At 45.3% G+C, this 22,661-nt stretch overlaps 1 protein-coding gene across 11 annotated transcripts in view; it reads left to right on the top strand.

Moving 5' to 3' along the window:
* Positions 1-22,661, top strand: part of TMCC1 (transmembrane and coiled-coil domain family 1) — a 283,585-nt gene that overhangs the window by 258,695 nt on the left and 2,229 nt on the right. For 8 of the 11 annotated variants that reach the window (XM_068253026.1, XM_068253025.1, XM_068253024.1 and 5 more), the window contains 3 exons: positions 8,800-9,057; positions 11,623-12,320; positions 19,442-19,577. In XM_068253026.1, the coding sequence (XP_068109127.1) occupies positions 8,800-9,057; positions 11,623-12,320; positions 19,442-19,577 (1,092 nt within the window). The other 3 variants (XM_068253032.1, XM_068253030.1, XM_068253029.1) reach the window with 3 other exon arrangements.

The following is a 22,661-nucleotide window of genomic DNA, read 5'->3' as shown; positions in this document are numbered from 1 at the left end:
AGAGTTGCCTGAGACTCATGTAAAAGTCGACCCCTATACTTTTATGAAGTGAATCAGACCTACATTTTTAGACCTATACTCGAGTATATACAGTATTGTAAAAATGAAGCACTACTTTTATTACATTATTTTCACTGGAGTTCCTCTTTAAGCCTGGCACACACAATGCACTGTCACTCAGATCCACAGTTCGAATAGATAATTTCCAATTTTCAATCTTGTGGAGTGATCGTAAATTATCGATTTGACCCATCAATCTGATGGGAAATTGCATGGTGTGTATCAGGCACTGAGGTGATATTGACACGATCTTGATTGTACAATCTTACCAAATCTATGTTGCAGAAGAATATTTAAGACTGTACAGTCGTACCAAATCTTTGTAATAAAATAGTCTAAAATATTCTTCTGCAACATGGATTTGGTACGATTGTACAATCAAGATTGTATCATTAGTTGAGATTATGAGCAGATTGTGTCGTTAAGCTCTCCTACTATGCGGGGGGTGGTAAAATTGGTCAATCTAATTTGGAAGCGTGTCTGCATCCTAAAGGTGCCCGTTAACTGTACAATATTTTCCTCAGATGCGTTCATTTGATCAGATTTTTCTGATCGAATTGTACAGAAAACCACACAGTATGCGGTGAAAATCGATGTGGTCGATTGGAATATAGAATTTTGTAGATCGTAATGTTGGATCTTACGATCGTATCTACAGAGAAATTGCCCTAAGTGCCCCTTTTATGGGAACAATCGATAATATTTTTCGATTACTTATGATCCACAAGTCTGAATGGTCGCATCTTAGATAAATATTGTACTGTTAATGGGAGCCTTAAGACATTGGATGTTCCGTAGGAAACCTGCACTAAATCCCTTCTAGCATGTCTGAGGCTTTAAGCCCCATCTACACCATACAGTTTTTTGTTCGATTCATTGATTCGATTCGATTCAATCCGACTTGTACAATCGGGATTAGATTCGATTTAATTTGCCATTGCAAAATAATGGCGAATTGAATCGAATCCCGATCAGACATGTTGGATTGAATCGAATGAATTAATCGAATTGGAAAAAAATTGTATGGTGTAGATGGGGCTTTACTCTTTTCCCCTCTCTACAAAAAAACCTGATTTGTTGCAGTCTCCGTTCACATCTTGTCTACACAGGAAATAATGGCAATTCTCACGTTGGGACGCAGGACAGTAAAAATCAATCCAGGTTCTAACTCCATGCTGCACTGTGCAAAGCTCTCATCATGATAAAATTATGATTACTGGGCTATATAACCTGATCTTTCACATGTTCTGTAAGATTCTCTATGTAATTTGCTCTGTTCAGGAACTTGGGATAAGTTTACTGGCTCTTTTATCTGGGAAGGGAAGGGTTAGCTCACCTCTTGCCCGGGGTGACCCCGCCTCCCAGGGGAGGGGTCACGGCTCATCCCTTGATTGACAGTTTCAGGTGGTGAGATACCTCAGTAGCAGCTGAGAGCAGTGGCATGCAGCAGCCGGCTCAGGACAGACATGCACTGAGAGAAAATCCTGAGGCTGCATAAACCAGAGGTGAGCGGGTCGCCCAGCTCAGGGGACTCAGAGGAAAGTGGGTCACCGTGTGACTGGGACGGAGCTCAGCGGCGATCCTCATCTTCACAGCAGGTCTGTGATCTCATCATGCTTGTGTTCTCATCTCTTCCTAATGTATGTCCTCAGCAGCGACAGCAGAGCGTTTATGTTGAAGTGATTTGGTTACATTTTGCTGTTGCACAGGTCCTGACAGTGTGCAGTGGTCACACTGAATAGTGTCCCCTACAAGGACAGCCATTAGCATGGAGCTGTGATCAGAGTGTATAGGGTGCTGTACTATCTGTCTATACTGGGAGTGTTGTGGTCTCTGTGTTTGTGTCTGCTGGGATTTCCATAGGTTAGGGATACAGTTACCATACATAGTTCAAATGCATTGTCTGCTGCCCACAGATGAAAACACTTTGAAACTTCGTGAAAATCGCAGCCAAATCTCCGGGGGAGGAAAAAAAAAGAAAAGCGGGGCATGTGTAAAATTTGGTTGTGGCATCATGAGATAGTTTTGTAAATTTAATATAAAGCGGCAAGTTTCGATTTTGACCAAATTGATACTAGAGAGCCTTGTTTGACAAATTGTGATTCTTGATTAGTTTGACCAAAAAAGGGTGTTATTATTATTATTATTATTATTATTATTCATTTATAGCATTGACATTTACACTGTATACTGAATAATTTATATTACGGTGCTTACATACATTCAATTCTGATTGACCAATGCCTGGCCAGTTTTACTACCTCCATGTAGTATGGGGGGGTCAGCAGATTTTGAGTACTATGAGCAGATTGTGTAGGTAAACTCTCATACTTTATATTTGGATGTGTACACATTCTAACCGTCCTCAGAAGAGCTCACCATATAACATACCTACCAAAGTCTAGGAAGCCAATTCATCAAACAGTATGTTTCTGGGGTGTGGTAGGAAACCAGGATGCTCAGAGGAAACCCATGCAGATACAGGGGTACCCGTACCCCACAAACCGAAGTCTAACCAGCTTTCCCCATATTGACCTTGCACCTTTAAATAATTCTAGTGTCTTTTTCGTTCCATGTCCTTTTTTGGTGGATTAAGTCACATCCGGTTGTGGTTGTCCCACCATTGAGACACTTCTGTGTAACTTACTTACTGCAGAGTAGAAGAATGGTATTCACATATCTCATGGCCATGGAATTGTGTGACTATCTTCTATAGCAAGACGATGACTGCGTTCTATAGCCATTCATTTCTACAGGCTGCAGTGACTGCAGGGTGTCCCAACTGACCTATGGCTCTTAGCTGTGTCAGAACTACATGTCCCAACATGCCTTTCAGGACATGCTGGGACGTGTTGTCCCACAACAGCTGGAGAGCCACTGCCTGTAAAGATGGGTCAGCCAGAGTGACCTGCATTGTCTGGCCAGCCCCATCATCCTCATCTGCCTGGCTGGAATTAAACCTTTGACCCACTTATCACTTGGGTCTTGGCTTTGTCTCCAAAGCACCGGCTCAGAGCAGCTCTTTATATGGTGCCTGGATTTTCCAGTAATGTTATCTGTATTTATTATCTGTGTTTTTGTTTATGGGTTGTGTTGTTGTGGAGAGGCTTGAGCAGTTACTGCTATAAAATAGCTTAATCGACTTCCTGTTATCCACAACCCAGTGAGTGTACTGCTGATAACTGTTCTGATTGGTTCATGACAACAGGAAGAGGCAGATCAAGTAAAAAGTCAAGTGGATGTTTTCAGTTTTGTGACTGAGGAGCTTACTGTGGAGGCAGGAAAGGATTTTGGAGTATCAGACCACAGATATGTAGACACGCTAGCCTTGCAGCGCTGGGTTCTGGGTTGAAACCTCAGCCAGAGTACAATCTGCACAGAGTTTGTATGTTCTTCCTCCATGTCTGTGTGGGTTTTCTCCAGGCACTCCGGTCTCCTCCCACATCCCAAAAACATACAGATAAGTTAATTGGCTTCCCCTAAATGGGCCCTAAACTATAATAGACATATGACTATGGTAGGGATTAGTGCTCCTCTGAGGGACAGTTCATAACTAGACTATATGTGTAAAGGGCTGCAGAAGATGTCAGCGTTATATAAAAACTAATAATGATGATGGACACCCACACCAGTGAGCATCACCAGAGAATATGCATGGGACAGAAAAAGTACAGTGGAACACTCAGTGTAGTAGTAGTAATTAAGATTGTGTTTATGTACCAGGAGCATCTTCCGCAGCAAAGACTACATAGCCATGTCACCGACTGTCCTCAGGAGCTCACAATCTTAAGGGCTCGTACACGCGTGCAACTTTTCCGCCCACCTATTGTCCAAACTTGTCTGTTGGACGATAGTTGAGCGCATGTACGCATGGCAAACTGCTAGTCGAGCGACTGGAGAGGCAGTTTGCCTGATCCAACTGGTGGATTAACTGCCCAACTATCGTGCAGGTTGGCTATGTGTGTTCAAGTCGTTTGAACAACTTTTTGTTTTTTTGAATACGGATATGGTGCGCACACAGTATATAAATGAGTTGGTTGTTTAGTTGGTCAGCGCGTGTGCAGGACTGTGGATTTGGTACAAAAATCATCCGACTCCTCAGTTTATGAAACCACCGACTCTGACTTCAGGTACCCAAAATAACTCCAACTCCACAGCCTTGCGACTGTGTACATAATCATGCAAACAAGTCGTGTTGTTCGTCATGTTGGGCGGTTGTTCATGCATTAAGTTGCACATGTGTATCTACCTTAATCACTGCCATAGTCATAGTACAATGTCCCTAGCATGCTGTGTGCACAGACAAATCTGTAATGAATTATATTTGTATTATCAATCATGTTTTAAGTGCACATCCTGTAAGCAGTAAGGTAACGTGTAAACCCTGATACACCTATATGGATGTGCAGCCAGAACCACAGGATCCTCTTTAGGCCTCTATTCCACGAACCATTTCTAGGCAGTGAAATGCCTCTCAAACTCTCACAACTGCTCACTGCTGCCTGGTAACTGCTTGCTGAGAACACAGCTCAACAGTTCGTGGAAAAGAGGCCTAAATGTGCGTACACACGTGACTATAGTCGTTTGAAACGATCGTTCCCGATCCTTTCAAACGACGATCGTTTGAAAAAAAGCAGCCAACGACCATGAAGTCTAACGACGGACGAGCTAGGTCGTTCAAAACGAATGATCTAGCTTGGCGGACTTTTCCCAACGACGATTGTTTGCAAAAGTAGTACATCGTTGGAAACAATCGTTCGTACTAGGCTTGACATGCGCATTTCACTATTTCTCCATGGAACTTTTCATTTTTATGCGCAGGCGCAATAGTTACTTTTACGTGATGTAACGTTCGTTCTAACGATCTGATCGTTACACACCTTTTAAAACTAACTTTACTTAGGTCGTTCTTTCATCAATTAAAAGTTCGTTCGTCGTTGACAACGAACGATCGTTGTCGCATGCGTGTACGTAGCTTTACTCTGATTCCCTTATTGACTCCTCAGTTTGGAAAGCAGGCCAGTGAAATGCTAATTATTTTGAGTTGATGCAAATTGTATGTTAAATTTATGCAGCTTGGAATCGGACCAATCAAGATAATCAGCTACTGCAGTGCACTGGTCCATTTCTAAGCTGTATAGGTTTGCATTATATTAGCTTAAATTTCCATTCATGTGTAATCATTAGTACTGAATCTCCATTCAGAATACAGTGACTTTTTCAGTATATAGTTACATACATGTGCTTGAATTACTGTCTGCTGAAAAGATTACTGGGGATTGTTTTAGGTGATAGTTGTCTAGCAATCACTGTACAGGCACACTGTGTATAGCTTTTTCCCAAGCAGCCTGTTCTGTAGAGGAGCAGAGGACTGCCAAACGAATAGTTGTGGCTGTCACCTGCTGGCTACCATGGCGACAGTGCTCTGTACTGCTGATATTCAGGACTCCCCTGACTTTTCCTCTCCATGCTCCTATAGTTGGCTCTCTGGTTTTCTCTAGAAGTCTTCCCAGAGCATGCTATATAACTGTAGTGTGTCGAATTTCCGAATTGCCATTTGCAGTGTATCGCTGCAGTGAGGGTTTTTTCCTGCCGTGTGCACTGATGCTGCTGTTTTCCTCTGTAAAGGACTCAGACATAGGGGGCTAATAGTAGCTGTAGCTCTATTGTGTCAGATGTAGCTACTCTGTGCTGTCGCTTTGTGTGTGACAGGTTCTCTTCATACTGACGTTCATATGGCCACTAAGAATGGCTGATTATTTCCAAGGAAGGCCCGCCTGGTACCTCTAATCCATTCATCCAGTCTCCTGACCAGTGACCACTGCAGGGATTTGGAAATTGGGCTTTAGGGGGAGGGGCTGGGACATGTAATCCAATTACTGATCTGCAGGAAAGACACAGAATTAACCCCTCACTGGTGATTTGTTGCCCTGTCACTAGGTGCTTGGAGTCCTCAGTGGTGGGGCTACTAATTTATCAAGCAATAGGGAGAAGCGGCGGTATGACAGCGGGCTGAGGATGATGCCTTCTGCACTTTTATTGTAGATCAGGAGGCGAGCAGTGGCATGGTGGGTAAAGGCCCCATACACATTTTCAATAATGCTCATCCAAAACCTCATCCTTGATCAGACACAGAACCTTTATATCACGCTTTTCTCCTGGAGGACTTAAAGCGCCAGAGCTGCAGCCACTAATGTGTGCGCTATAGGCAGTAGCAGTGTTAGGGAGTCTTGCCCAAGGTCTTTTTACTGTATAGGTGCAGGCTTACTGGACAGGAAGAGCAGAGATTCGAACCGTGGTCGCCTGTGTCAGAGGCAGTGCCCTTAACTTAAAGGACACCCGAGGCGAAAATAAACTAATGAAATGAACGATTGTATCTATCTTCCTTCTCCTAAAAATTACTTTTTAAGATACTCCACAGTTTTATTTTATGTTTAAATCTACTTTTTTAAGTTTTAACTGTTTTATTGTTGTTGCTCAATGACACATTCATTGAAGTATGCCAGAGCTAAAATCTATTAACTATTGATCCTTTTTATCTCTTTCCTGCTCTCAGAAGCCACTTTCTGCGGGGAAAGGGTTTTATTGTTGGAATTTCTTATCAGTGAGGGTCACACACTGTAGTCACTTCCTGTCTGATTCAGGACTGAGTCAGCCACTTACTTAGCGCATATTTAACTCTTTCAGGCAGGGAAAGAAAAAAGGAACATAGCATAGTTATTTGTGTGCTAGGCACTGTACATACCCATGTCTATCTCATCATGTCACCTCGGTTATCCTTTAACCATCCAGCCACTGTGGGATAGTATCAGATGACCTTTCCCCATACAAACTCACTGTTCAACCCTTTGCAAATCAGAGTATGCTGTTCTATGGAAAGGGGGTGGGCAGGAGGAGTGAGGGCCAGCTTCCAGCACCTGCGGTGATACACAGACCAGTAGCGATTAGGCATGGTTTTCCAGCATGTCCCTTCACTAACCAGCTGTCTGCAGATGTCATGGACGCCTGTACACACTTGAAAAGATGCCCAACATAATCCCGAACAATCATTATCACAAGTGTGTGTAGGCCTCAAGTGGTTGGCAATCACGTCTCGCAAAGTCCTGAGTTCTATTCCTGTCCAAGACACCTTCTGCATGGAGTTTGTATTTTGCAAGAGTCATCCCTGAGCACTCTAGGTTTTTACAACCAGATACATAAACATGCTGGTAGGTTGGTTGTCCCTAAATTATGCTATTACATTTTGAACTTTGGGACTGTTACAGAGGACCTGAACTCTTGCACAGGACAGTAGGAAAATAGGTGAAACTCTGTAAATACATACAGGGTGCATTTCTCTCTGTCTAATTCTCCCTCATCTCTGACTAATAAGTTTAATTTCATCTCTCAACTGTGTCAGCTGGCTGCCTCAACATAGCAGCTAATTGGTAAACACAGATTAACAATATGTTTGCTTCCGTGAAAGCAGGAAGTAGACACACTGTAGATTTATTGCAGGATTTGTATCAGCTGTAACAAAGAAATGTTTTTCTTTAAATGTTATTATGCTGTTGCTTATCTTTTAGAGAAGAGAGGACATTCTGAGTTTACCCTACAGTGGGGTTGATCGATAGTCGATTGACTAGTGGCTCACACACTGCAAGTGAGGTCCTGTGCGGTTCTCCTGCGTGAATCGAGCTGAATGATATTGTGTCTCCATGCTTTGAATCCAAAAATCAATTCTATGTGGATCGAAATCATGTGAACAGTAGCAGATACCTTCACGATTGACCAATATTTTCCATCCTGCCCAATTGAGTATATTGGTCGTTTCAACCGGATAACGACTAATTTCCGTCAGTCGAGCAGAATGGAACAAAATCTATTCTCCCCCGATCCAATAAAATGATCGAATGGAATGGTCGATTGAGCAGGAAAATTGAGTCAAGTATGGACACCTTTAGGCCTAGTGCACACCAGAGCGGTTCTGCTGCGGTTTGCGATCCGCTTGCGGGTGCGGATCTGCTAGGGTAATGTATTTCAATGGGCTGGTGCACACCAGAGCGGGAGGCGTTTTGCAGAAACGCATACTCCCGGGCTGCTGCAGATTTTGGATTGTGGATGCGTTTCTGCCTCAATGTTAAGTATAGGAAAAGCGCAAACCGCTCTGAAAAACGGCACTTCAGAGCGGTTTGCCAGGAGTTTTTTGTTACAGTAGCTGTCCAGTAACAGCTTTACTGTAACAATACATGAAATCTACTACACCAAAAACGCTTCACAAAACCGCAAAACGCTAGCTGAAACGCTGCAGAAAAAGAAGAAAAAGCGTTTCAAAATCTGCTAGCATTTTGCGGATCTGCTAGCGGTTTTTGGTGTGCACCAGGCCTATGTGATGATAGTAGTTCACTGTTACGTATAAAGGGCTGCAGAAAATGTATGAGCACTATGATAATAGTAATAATATATGAGCTGCTCACCATTCCCAAACATTACAGTCAGAGATTGCTGTGTCAGCACTCCACCCCCCAGCTGCTGATGGGACTGCAAATAACTCTCACTAGGGTCATATGAAGTTCTCGCCTTGCTCCACTCTTCTGCCCAACGCTAAATTGTTTTGACCCTGAGGTTGGGCTTTAAATACGTAATTGCAGACACTTGTAGTATTTTCCTAGAGGCTCGCTGTAAAGTCTGCCTCTGTTCTGTGTTAGCTTTCTCCCTCTCCAGCATGTGTGACGCTCTGTCTGTATTGTGTCCCTGCAGATTGATCGGCTGGAAGGCGGGTCTCTCTCCCAGGCATCCAGTATGGTGTCCTCGGGGGCAGATGGCATGCTGGCCTCTGACACGGATGGAACGCCCGACCCGCAGCGCACCAGGGCCGCTATTGTGCACCTACAGCAGAAGATCCTCAAGCTGACCGAACAAATCAAGATCGAGCAGACGGCCAGAGACGACAACGTGGCCGAGTACCTGAAGCTTGCCAACAACGCCGACCGACAGCAAGGTGCCCGCATCAAGCAGGTGAGACGCAGTCATATTAAAAAAGCTGCAAGTTGAAAAGGGCAAGGAATATGCAGATAACAGTAATTTAAGGGTGCAGGATATAGCTGCTACTAGAATATTGATACAATTTTATTGATATTCTTTATCTGTAATTTTTTACTGATATTTTACTATACCCTACAGTAACCTCACCCTCACACAGAGCTCTTCATCTACCAATGCCTAAACCCAAGACCACCTTTGTAATGCCTAACCCTAAAACCCCCTTGGAGATGCCTAACCCTAAAACCCCCTTAGAGATGCCTAACCCTAAGGACCTCCCCGGTGATGCCTAACCCTAAGACCCCCTTGGTGATGCCTGACCCTAAGACCCCTTCCCTGCCCGCCTCCGGATCATGCCTAACCCCCACCTGGTGCTGCCTAACCCTAACCAGCCCCTACCTATGCCTAGCACTAACCCCTCCTCCTAACAGGAACTTTCCAGACATTGCTGCTCATTATCCCACTGCAGACTTCTGCTATAGTATAGCAGAACTCTAGCACCTGCTATAGCCACTAAATAGCTGTGACTTCTTAAACCTGAACTGATTTTAAATGGTTTCAGTGAAACATGCGGAATAGATGCTCCATGATGACCTGCAAATAATTCCGGCTAGCATGCAGATTGTATGCAACATGGAATTTAAATGCATTTCCTGGCGATTTTGATTTCCCCAGTAGACTTTTATTTGCATCTTATTGACTACTGTGTACTAGAGAGATGGACTGTCAGTGAGGTGATGCACTGTATGTGAAGAGTGGAGATTTTCTGCAGATCTGTTCTGAGCCCTGCAAGCATGGTGATATGATGACCTCACGCTCTGCTGAACCCCACAAGCATGGTGATATGATGACCTCACGCTCTGCTGAACCCCACAAGCATGGTGATGTGATGACCTCACGCTCTGCTGAGCCTCACAAGCGTGGCCATGTGATGACCTCACGCTCTGCTGAGCCTCACAAGCGTGGTCATGTGATGACCTCACGCTCTGCTGAACCCCACAAGCATGGTGATATGACCTCACACTCTGCTGAGCCTCACAAGCGTGGTCATGTGGTGAACTCACGCTCAGGTGAGCCCCACAAGCATGGTCATGTGATGACCTCACGCTCTGCTGAGCCCCGCAAGCATGGTGATATGATGACCTCACGCTCTGCTGAGCCCCGCAAGCATGGTGATATGATGACCTCACGCTCTGCTGAACCCCACAAGCATGGTGATATGATGACCTCACACTCTGCTGAGCCTCACAAGCGTGGTCATGTGATGAACTCATGCTCGGGTGAGCCCCACAAGCGTGGTGATGTGATGACCTCATGCTCTGGTGAGCCCCACAAGCATACACAGGGAGTTGCTGAGGATTTACTCCACTTAGACTGTGTTAAGGTGACCTTCCACCAGAGGAGTGTGTTTACAGTATGCATGAAAGCATGTTAAAGTCAAATGCAAACCTCAGTCAGTTGAACTTTCTTGAAGCTTACTTCAGGGATAGACTGGGTGGTTACAAGGTTATAAATGCTTAAAGAGAACCCAAGGTTGCTGGGAACACAGAAGAGAGATACTTATCTAGGAAGAGGGAAGGCGTTGGATCTTCCAGAGGCTTCCTTTGTCCTTCTTGCCACCACCGTGGCTGCACATGACCCACCAGAAGATCGTGACCACGCTCCCTTTCATGCAGCTGCACCTGCGCAGTAGCATGCGGCTCCAGTTTACTGCGCAGGCGTGGTCATACTCATGCAGGCACAGTACGCGCCTTCATACCCTAATGCATGAAGGGGAGAGCGGACACGATCAGCAATCCAACAAGCTCATGGTGGGTGGTCAAGAGGATGTGGGAGTCCTCTGCAGGATCCAGCTCATACCCTCATGTGGGAATCTGTCAAGAACTTTACAGATTACTCAATTGCTGAAGAGGAGGCCACGAATATCAGAGGACACCTGTAAACATAATAGATTTTTTTTTTTCAAAACAAACAATTTTTAAGGGTCTGAAAAATCTAGGGTGTGCCTATATCTTAAAGGATACCGGAGTCAAACATTAGGGTACAAAATGTGGCTACTGACATATGTGGCCGTATTAGCAACGCCGCACTTTCAAATCACTACAAAGAGGCTCTTTTCTTTGATTCTATCTTGCAGCCGAGACTTTATAAGTTAATGACCCTTGACCCTAAAAACTCAGCTTTGCACATGTGCACTAATTCATTTCAAGGCTCTGCGAATGGACCATGTGACAGGGAGAGCCTTGAAAATCGCCACCACTAACTAAGCATGTTGGCGAAGAAGGGAGCCTCTCGGAAGTAATCAGAAAGTGTGCTAAGGCACTACTAACATGGCCACATATGTCAATAGCCATTCTACCATAATGTTTGACTCTGGTGGTATCCTTTAAGGCTTTCTGGACTGGGTAACGGTTGAAGGTCTACAAAACTGTTTCAACCCAACTTCCTAAACTGTGTGCAGAGGTGTGAATTATACATTTGCAATGTTTCTCTCTTGTGGCTGATCTTCCTATGTAAAACTCATTCTCCTTTCCTCTTCAGGTGTTTGAAAAGAAGAACCAGAAGTCCTCGCAGACCATCCTGCAGTTGCAGAAGAAGTTGGAGCACTACCATCGGAAGCTGCGTGAAGTAGAGCAGAATGGCATTGCCCGCCAGCCTAAGGATGTTCTTCGGGACATGCACCAGGGACTGAAAGGTGTAGGAGCCAAAGTGACTGGCTTTAGCGAGGGTGTGGTGGACAGCGTAAGAGGGGGATTATCCAGTTTCTCTCAAGCCACCCACTCAGCAGCTGGTGCAGTGGTGTCAAAGCCCCGGGAGATTGCGTCCTTACTGCGCAACCGATTTGGTAGCAGCGACAACATTCCATCCCTTGACGATCCATCCGGTTTGTCTTCCACACACGGAGATGAGATGACTGGAGGGAGAGCCATGGCCACCCTCAACGCCCTCCAGGCCAGCCCCAAATACGGCAGTGAAGAAGATTGCTCTAGCGCTACGTCGGGATCACTGGGAGCCAATAGTACAAGTGGTGGTCCGGGTGGAGGAGGGGGAGGAGGGAGCTCCCGAACCAATACTTTAGACATGCACGGAGGACTGATGGGATTTGAAGTGGTCATCCAGGAGATCCAGGAAATGCGAGAAGCTCAGAATCAGCTGGAGGAGTCGCTGGAAGGACTTAGGACTCAGTATCAGAGCGACTACTCCCTGCTGCTTCAGTCCCTGCAGGAGGAACGATACCGGTGAGTCATTGGCAAATGTAAAGAGCGTAAATCCTCCTCAGGGGAAGGGTCCAAACAGCAGTTAGAATCCAAAAGAAAATGTCATATCTTACTACACTTTCCACGCTAGTCAGAAGATTTTTTTTTTCTTCCTTTCAGACCCTTATTTCTCTACTATTGTGGTGCATGCACAGGAATGTGACATCTGTTTAAAGGTAACCTTAAGGAAAAAGGAAAGTGCCCAATTTCGGTGCTTACCTCTATAGATGGAAGCCTCCGTTTCTCCGCTGACCCTTCCACAATACTGCTTGTGGACAGTTCGCGCATGCCCAGTAGCTTGGAGCTTCTTGGGCTTCAGTAGAAAAAACGACCGGGTCCGTGCTGCTGCGCATGCGTGAGCCGTCTGTGCAGTAGCACAGATCTGATTGGGTGCGGCTTTTTCCATCAAAGCCTAAGCTGGGCTTCAGGGGTCCTTGTGGCTGAACGGCTTGCTGGAGGAAGCCTCTGGAGGATCCAGAGACTTCCCCCTCCTGAGGTAAATATCCTACTCTTTCCCCATCCCCCCAAACATCACAGCTTTACGTTAAAGCAAGCCTGAAGCCAAAATAAACTTAATGAGATGAGGAATTGTATGTGTATTACAGCTAAGAAATAGAACATTAGTAGCAAAGAAAGGAGTCTCAGTACAGGAAAAGTTAACCAAATTTGTTTTTGTTTTTTTTATCATTGTTACCTCGGCAGTTGGTGACGCAGCAGCTTGTTTACCTGAGGTGACAACTCATTCATTTATTGGTAAAGTTACATCATGTGCGTTCTCTCCCCCACATGACAGTCTGACTGACTAATCCTGTGACTGGCCTTCCCAGAAAACAATCAATAGCCCATCACAGGAGGGATCGTTCACAAGAACAGCAACTGCCATGAAACACTTATTGGCCGTTTTCTCCCACACCTACATGGAAAATAAACTCCTGAAAAAAAAAAAAAAAAAAATTATTTATATATATATTGTGCGTTTTGTGTCAGATTTTCCTCTCAGAAAATTTGCATTGATTTGGCAACTAATGGTATTGAATGGCGCTGTTTCCATTCAATGCAAATTTTTGTATGCAAGAAAAAATCTGAGGTCCTGCATCACGATTCGCGTGCTTTGTATAGGCAATGCATAGCAGCGCAAATTTTTGTGTTATTTGCGTGAAAATTAGCAGTAGATCCATGGTTACAGGAAGTAGTCAGCAGTTACGACTAAGCTGTTACTAGGCAGATTATGTTATATTCAACATTTTATTCGCATAAAACGCGTAAAATTTACATGCAAATTTTCACCAAGCAGAAAATTTGTATGGGTTTTTTTTTGCAGGCGAAAATTTCACGCTACAGTGAAAACATAACCCAAGTCAGTTGGATACAGCGGTTTAAAAAATGTCCCTAAAAGGGATATTAAACTGAGTTATTAATGATATTGGTAGTTTACAATAAAGTAGATTAATCCAGTGTTGTGAGGAGAGTTCCCCTTAAAGGGAACTTGTAGTGAGGAAACTCCACTTCAGGTTTGAAACATACCTATGTAGAGGGATGGCTCTGGATACCATAGAGACTTCCCAGTCCATCCCGTTGTTCCTGCGCCATCCCCGGTTCAAGATATTCAGTACTCTTCGGGCAGTCTTCGGACCACCTGCATGCCTGAGTAGTTCCAAAGACGAGTACCTCTGCAGTCTGGGCTCGCACATGCGCAGTCTGGAATGCGCTAGTCTTTGGAACTACTTGGGAATGTAAGTAGTTCTGAAGGCTGCTCGGGGAGTACCAAAGACCTAGCAGGTTGAATATCATCAACCAGGGGCAATGCAGAAGCAACGGGACGGACCGCAGAACAAGAAGGTGCTATAGTATCCAGACTCTTCCCTTTACTTAGGTCACTATCAAACCTGAAATGAGTTTCCTCATAATTATCAAACCTAAAGTGAGTTTCCTCATAATTGCATTCCAGTATTGTGAGAAGAGTGCCCCTTAAACTGCATTCTTGTTCGGCTGCCAGCATGTTGGGAAGTCATTTTTACGAGGCGCTATGTGTGATCCGCTGGCTGGTACAACAGCAGAGTGGTCTCTGAGGAACAATAAACACTGAATTATTCCTCATAGCAAAACAAGGCAGAGGCACTTCACAGCATCACAGCACAGACCCTAAAAGCAGCTTCATTTTAAAAGCCCCACCGATACAAACAGAATGCCGTCTCAGATATGTTTTTAGCTTTTAGATAAGACTAGGAAGAATAAGGACCCGTTTCCACTACGGCGATTTCGCCGGCGATTCTGCAGAGTTTCCCCGGACATGATTCGCACGGGGAAACTCTGCCATAGGGGATGACGGGGCCGCGGCGGAATTGCTTGCGGGAGCGATTCGGCCGGAACCCCCTGCAGAATTCGCGCCGGAGGCTGCCATTCCCATAGCCTCATGGGATTCGCCTGCGATCCCGCCCACCCGCTCAGTGCCGGTGTGCGTCTACGAGACGTGCGCCGCACTAGTGGAAACGGGCCCTAAAGGAACTCCTACACTGGTCAGTGTATGAAAGATTTCTGTTTCAATCAATATTTTAATCAATGTAGGGATCCAGACATCCTATCAGGCATTCAATTCTGTGAAGACCACACACAGTATGGATGCATGAAGGCAACCGATCATCTGATCCAGGCGTTCTCAACCCTTTTACCCTGGAGGGTTCCTTGCATCTCAGGGAACCCCTGCAAACAGTTTTTTGATCTTGAGGAACCCCTGCATTTATTTTGCAGGAGGCGTGGTTTTTAAAAGTAGGTGAGGTGGTTTATTTCACTACCCCCATTACACTGCCACTCCTCTTTCTCCTTATCCTAGTGCTTTTTATTAATGTGCGCATTATTATTCTGACCCCCAATTTAGAGCTTCTTTTTACAGTACCCCCTATTATAATGTGCTCAATTATACTTCCCCGTACGATGGGGGAAAATCCCAAGGAACCCCTGCGGAGTACTTAATGGACCCTGGTTGAGAAACAAAAGAATTAGGCAGTGATGTGAGCACCTTAAATATTTTTCACAGCTGTCAGACTGTTTTTGAAGAAGATTGTCCCCTCCGTTCCTGTTTGTGAGACATGACAGAAAGCACAGCACATTTGTAACACCATATAGTGGTTGTATCGTCTCCACAGTCTACTATAATAAGAGCACACGTCTGTTGCATTATTGATCCCCTGATTATCTGTCATCTGTAACGGCACAGGAAGTGAAGGGTGATTCAGCCAAAAACGGCGCTGGAAATTTGGGTGCCCCATAGGCCGTAATGTAAGTTACAGCAACAGCGGTGCTCAGGCAGTAATTTGGGCGCCTTTAGAAAATGGAGCCCTAATTATGATAAAGACAACGTATCTGTATCTTAATAGAGAGAGATCTGTTGGCTGCCATAAACTGCAGGAATTTGCATCGTCGTGACATCGCCCCTGGCCGATGTCCCTTTAATGATAGATGGACCCCCAGTGCCCATGCATAATACTTTACCTGTCCGCTGTGTCCGCACTTTCCTCTTTCATTTGCGCTCCACATGGTTGCCAGCATATTGCATGGCATTTGACGTCTCACACACACACCCCACGTGCAATACCCCAGCGACCACGTGGCACGGCACATGAGGAAGAGTGCGAACACTCGGGAGACTGAGAGTGACTCAGGTAAAGTATCAGCACGGGCTCCAGGGGGTTCATCTAACATTTGGGGGACACAGCCCAGGGTTTCTGTATCGTTCTTTGCTTGTGGTTACTGCCATGCAACTGATCGAACACAGAATTGTCCAGAATGTCTGATCGATACATGTGACCAGTTTCAGCCCATTAGGAGTGTATGGATTGCATTGTACTGATTCTGGCTTTGTACTATGCCATGCAGTTATATCATTGACCCTTTTTGTAGTGGCCCCCTTTGGATGGACTGCTTGTCCAGTGATGAGATCTGTAGAGAGGAAGGCGTAGTCTTGTGTTGTACCATTCCCCAGGGTAAAGCTGTGACTCTGGCTGCTGCCACAGATATTGCGGTTTCTGGAATCCTTTCCTTGGATAGGAGCGGCCCGGCCTGTGTCTGTATGTTCTCCCAGGGGAGGGATACACATTTTTTTCCTGTAAATTCTTACTGCAGAAGAGTAGTTCCATAGTGCCACCTACTGGTGGTGATGGAAAAATATTTTTCAAGTTAAAACTGGTCTAATGTCTGGCCTGGAAACCTGAGTGTAAGTTTATCTATTTAGTATTTATACAGTGCTGACATTTTCAGCAGTCCGGGCCGGTTTAAGCTGCAAGGGGCCCCAGGGCAAAAGTAATCTAGGGCTCCCCACCACCAAAGCTAGCCCTCGGACCCCTGATCTGGCCACCGCACATCCACCCTAACCGAGTGATCCACTTGCAAGGCTGCGTAGGGGATGCGGAGGCCACATGCATCCGCACTACAACCCCCACAATCCCTTGCACTGGCTACTGCTCATACCAGGTGACAGCTCCTAGCCATTGAGCGTTCACCTGGTACAAGCAGTAGGCGATGCAAGGGATTGTGGGGGCTGTGGTGCGGACACGTGTGGCCTACGTATCCCCTACGCAGCGCTGCAATGCCATGCAGCCAGCCTCATATTGTAGGAGCCCAGGGGTGATCACCTGGAGTTCCAACTTCGCAGGGGAGCCTGGCAGCTGTCAGGGGCCTTGGGGCAGTTGCCCCCTTTGCCTTAATGGCTGCACCAACCCTTTCAGCAGTGCGGTTACATACGTCACTAAATGTCCCTCTGAGGCGTCCCTGGGAACTCGCCACCGCCGGGAGACTTGGGTGCAGGATACAGCCGATATACGGCTTATCCTGCTGCTGCACTAGTTCCCGGTGGCGTTAAATACTATTCCCCCTCTAGGTCCACGTGGATGGTGGGGAATGATGTAATTCGGCCTCCAGCTATTGCTGGCGGCTAAATTACAGTGTTTTAAAAGTAACTCAGTCTTCTGACGGCGCTGAAGTTACTCACTGTGCGCTGCTATAGCCGTAATTTCTATTACTGTCTATGGTGGCGCCAGCTGCGCCCTAATCTCCTGCGCTGTAATTACAGCGCTTGCCTCTGAGGGGCTCACAATATAATACCTGCCATAGTCCTGGTCTGTCAATTTTGGATGCAGTCAAAGAATGTCTTTGTTTTGGGTGGATTTGAATTTTGTGTTGAAAATATGCAACAAAGCCCTCCAGCCCTGTGCAGCCAATGACTTCTGCTGCAAGGTGGGGGGGTCTGGGCAGTCTTGTGGCAACAGTTTTCCAAACAAAGTACTCCGAGTACTGTTGCTGAGGCTGCAAGGCAGGGCAGTCAGCGCTTGCTGCCAGTTCTGGGAACTTTGCACGCTGCAGAGTGAAATAGGGATACCATTTTAATAACCTCACAAAGACAATATTTATGCAGCACTGGAATATGTGTAAGCCTTACCAAATCTGGAATTCCTCCTGAATCTGTGGGTTCTCTATGATGGCAATCTGCCATGGCAGCTCCATTACACTTTGTGTATTGTCAGTAGAATAGTCCTGGAGCTCCATCTTGTGGTTGTATAGGGTATGAACTGCTGAGCACAACTGACGTGAGAGGGATGTGGAGGCTGCCATATGGATTTCCTTTTAAACAATGCACATTGCCTGGCTGTCCTGCTGGTCCTATGCCTCTAATACTTCAGTCATAGCATCTAAACAGGCATGCAGATCAGATGTCTCTGACTGAAGTCTGACTGCATTAGCCACATGCTTGTTTCTGGTGTGTGATTCAGACGCTAGCGATGCATGAAATATCAACAGGATTCTAGGCAATTTGCATTGTTTAAAAGGAAATAAATATGGCAGCCTCCATATCCCTCTCACTTCAGACGTCCTGTGAGCTGTACACACGCCTTAGATGAAACTCGCCCGAAGTTGGGTGATGAGGACCACCTCTGCCTAGAATCTAACGTGTACAGCAGCCTCTAATGCCTCAGCCAGCAATCTGCCCAGCGGATCTAGAGCATTATTCTACCCTCCGGGTGACATCACTCGGCCCTTCTCCCTTCTGCATAGCAACAGGCTAGCAATGTGTCTGCATAGCAACAAGCTAGCGATGCGTCTGCATAGCAACAGGCTAGCGATGCCTCTGCATAGCAACAGATAAGCGATGTGTCTGTACAGTCCAGATCCCTGCCAGGTGACGTGGCTGGTATATGTGTACGAGGCTTCAGTGCCATGGATAATCTCTAGGCCTGTGTCACAAGTGCAGCTATCTGCATGTTTCCTCGCTGGTAAAAGGAACCATCAGAATTGTGCTGCATTTATAATTAAAGTTAAATTCCAGACTACAAATTGCACCTCTGCTGCACAACTGATATATATATATATAATTTTTATCTTATCTGTTAACGATTACATTTCCATTTGAATCCGCAGCCAGCTATAATTTTTCCAAAAATAGTATAGACAATTAGACAGTAATGCCTTCTGAATGATTGACCACGGAGTGAGTCAGCTGATCAGGAAATCTGACAGTTGTAGCCGTGTGCTTTATCCATGCATGGTTCAGGGTTGAGGCACCACCTCGCCCCTCACTAAGCTGCTGCCATTTCTTTAGCTGTGATATTGTTGACAAGATTTGTGAGCATCGGTCTAGTGACAGCTGGCCAATGAGCAGCTTGTATCTTCACTTCAGGTTCTCTTTAGAGCAGGGATCCCAACTCTGTCCTAAGTACCACCAACAGTGCTGGTTTTGCAGGAAATCACAAATATTCACAGATGAGGTAATTACCGACTCAGTCGAGCTGATTAGTGACCTCTGGAGATTTCCACAAAACATACACTGTAGACGTACTTGAGGACAGGGTTGGGAAGCCCTGCTTTAGAGAGTATCTGTCAGCAAAATCACACTTTGCAGGTTACATAATCTTTACAGAGCTACTGAAAATGATGGCACTATATAAATTAATTATCATAATACTGAGGTACAAAGTCCCTCATTCTAATGATGAAGATAAAACAAGTTGCTTGTGAGCTTTTATCTACCATACTTATATTTTACATCACAGGTAATTATGGATTTTTATCACATTTTGCAGAAACTGTAACCATTGTTGCCTTCCCCCACCCAGGTGTGAGCGATTAGAGGAACAGCTGAACGATCTGACGGAACTTCATCAGAACGAGATCCTCAACTTGAAGCAGGAGCTGGCCAGCATGGAGGAGAAGATCGCATATCAGTCGTACGAGAGAGCCAGGGATATTCAGGTACGGCGCACTCATCCAGTATGGCCGGGGTCATGCTGGGCACATTGAAAACTGACTAATGTAGTGCTGCTACAGCAATTGATCGGTCTATTTATTAGTGCCTGGCACGAAGAATGGGTATCCAAAAAAGAAGGTAGATGCCCTGCGGGGGAGGGGGAAGAGGGGGAGATCGGCCTTCCAGAATATTTTAAACAATACCACTTAGGGATAGGCTTACGAATAGCCCCGGCGATCTTAATTGAAATTACAAGTACAACTTGCTGCCCACGGCAGAGAGGAGGTTACCTTACTCATGTTGACACCTACAGCTGATGCAGTGCACCATGCAGTCACATCGCTCACATGCTTCTTCCTTTAAACCCGGAAGTAGGAAGCATGAGAGTGACGTGACAGCGATGTGACGTGCGTGAGCTGCCTGCGCAGTAGAGCAGACCCAATCGGGCTTGACTATTTCCACCGGAGACTGAGTGGAGAGCCACTACTGCGCCTGCACCAGCACGCAAAAGTAAATCTTATTCTCGGCTTCTGCTCTGGCCTGCCAGCACCTGATCAATGGATTTTTCCCTATGGGTTTACCTGAAAGTGTATTTGCACAGTAAATGGAAAAACCTAACCACGCGGTGTAAAGAAAGTTATAGTTACAGTACATGAGAAGCCTTGTCCCACAAAGCCGTCACAAAGACCCCGCATCGCCCGGCACCTGGCGCCGCCTCCCCTCTCTCCACAGAGAAAACCGCCAAGCTATTTACTGCAGTAGCTATTTACGCCAAACTATTTACTGCTTGACATTTTACTCCAGGGAGAGGGGAGGTGGAGCCAGGCACAGGAAGTCAAGTGATGCGCGATCTGTGGGTCAAGACATCTCAGGTAACGAACTTTCTTCATCTACTTAAAGACGCCGATAGTTGAGATCTACACCCTGTTTTGATGCTGAGGGCATAGATTTCAACTCGCCGCGGCCGCCACACATTCTTGACGCTCCTAGCAATCCCGTCGCTATCTCCCCACCGCAGCTCACTCACCCTGCCATCTCTGACGGCAGAGATGTGTAATTCCCATTGGCTTACATTGATGGACACTGTCAGGAGCCAATGAAATCCGTCCCTGACCCACTGCAGTCATAGAGACGGCAGAGTGGGGTGGCCTGAGGTTCCCAGGTGCAGCGGTTGCGGTGGGTATGTGCAGCGATTTGTCTGTGTTTCGCTGTTTCTGGTACCAGTGGTCTCAAAGAGAACCTGTACTGAGGAAAAATATTTAAAATAAACACGAGGTAACTTCAAATGAACATTACATAGTTACCTTGCCATCAGATCCTCTCAGAAGCTCACCATTTTCTTCTGACAATAATCCCTTCCAGTTCTGACAATATTTTGTCAGATCTGAAATATCAGTTGCTGTCAGTTATAGCTGAGAGGAAAACTGATGTACCAGGCAATGTCCATGTTTCCCTATGGCTCAAGTGGGCGATGTTACAGTTTAACTGTGTGCTGACCAGAAAGCTGTTATGGGTAATGGCCATTTTCAAAATATAGGACGGAAAATTCCCTTGATCACAGTGAACAAACAGGACGCGGGACAGGAGAAAGACACTGAGGAGTAGACTACATGGAAGGTAAGTATGACTTGTGTATGCCTATTTTGACTATTAATTTTCAGTTCAGGTTTTCTTTAAAGAGAAATCATGACCAAGAATTGAGCTTCATCCCAATCAGTAGCTGATACCCCCTTTTACATGAGAAATCTATTCCTTTTACAAACTGATCATCAGGGGGCTCTGTATGACTGATATTGTGGTGAAACCACTCCCACAAGAAACTGTAAAGACCACGGTCCTGGCAGTTTCCTGTCTGTAAGCCTTGTTGCATTGTGGGAAATGGCTGTTTACAGCTGTTTCCAACTGCCAAAAAAAGCAAGCAGCAGCTACTTCCAGTGACATCACCTTCCAGCAGTAAAAATGTCACCATGTGATGTCAGAATGTAAATCAAGGAGAGGAAAGCTTTTACAATGGGCAAACACTGACTAAATCATTTTATGCATAATCATTATAAAAATTAAGCACTTTTTTATTACAATATTTTCACTGGAGTTCCTCTTTAAGGAGGCAGAGACTGCTGGTACTTAAGTGGTTATACAGCGAGGCTTTGGGATTTTTCATTTACTGTGGAGATCCACTTTAAGGAAACCCAGATTAGATTCGAACAATGAAAATACCACCTACGCATCGTTGATCACTTGTCACTCAAGTTTGCGCCTGGAGAGGAGGAGGAGACTTCTGTAGGGATTTGTGCTAATAGACAATTTCCCATGTGTCATGAGTCAGCAAGCAGGTTTCTTATGTTTTTTTAAGTGGAAGTAACCTCAGAACTTCCTCTCTCCTCTAAAAGACTAGCCAAAGCATGATGACCTTTATAGAAAACACATTTGTTCATTACAATTTGTAGAAATCCTAAAAATAAAACTTGAAGTTTTACTTGGTTTCACACTTGCAGAAGGCACTGAAAGGGTTAAGCCTCAGTGTTTACCTTGTGTAGAACTGCCTTGGCAAAGCTCTCTTGTAGTCTATTTATATTTGCTGATGAGAGCTAATTAGACAGGTTGATCTAGCTAAACACACAGAATACTGTTAAGAGAATTTCTTCAGCAACTTTATGTGGAATAATGACTTTTCATTGTTTGCTGTAGAAGAGTTCGGGTCCACTTTAAGTGTTATAGAGATGATAGAAATGTTTCACGCGTAGGCAATCCAAAATTGGTATTGTGTCACTTCATATGCCAGGTTTTGTTAGTATAATTTTATAGTGCCCTACAATAATAGGGAGCATAGATACATGAGCAGTTCTACATACTTTACAATCAGGACAACTAGTAATAGAAGAACAGTTATGTACAATTGATGTGTAGAAGAAGGAGTTGGCGGATGAGGCAGTGAGTTTTAAATTATGCCTATAGCAAAGGTTTGTCTTGAGGGTACTTTGAAAATTTCCAGGCCTGTAGCAAGATGGACAGGCTGTGGGAGAGAGTTCCAAAGGAGAGGTGACACTCGTGAGAAGTCCTGGATGTGAGAGTGAGTGGAGGTGAAAAAG

Source organism: Hyperolius riggenbachi, chromosome 9, assembly GCF_040937935.1.
Source record: "Hyperolius riggenbachi isolate aHypRig1 chromosome 9, aHypRig1.pri, whole genome shotgun sequence".
Taxonomy (NCBI): Eukaryota; Metazoa; Chordata; class Amphibia; order Anura; family Hyperoliidae; genus Hyperolius; species Hyperolius riggenbachi.
This window is presented reverse-complemented; position numbering and strand designations above follow the sequence as displayed.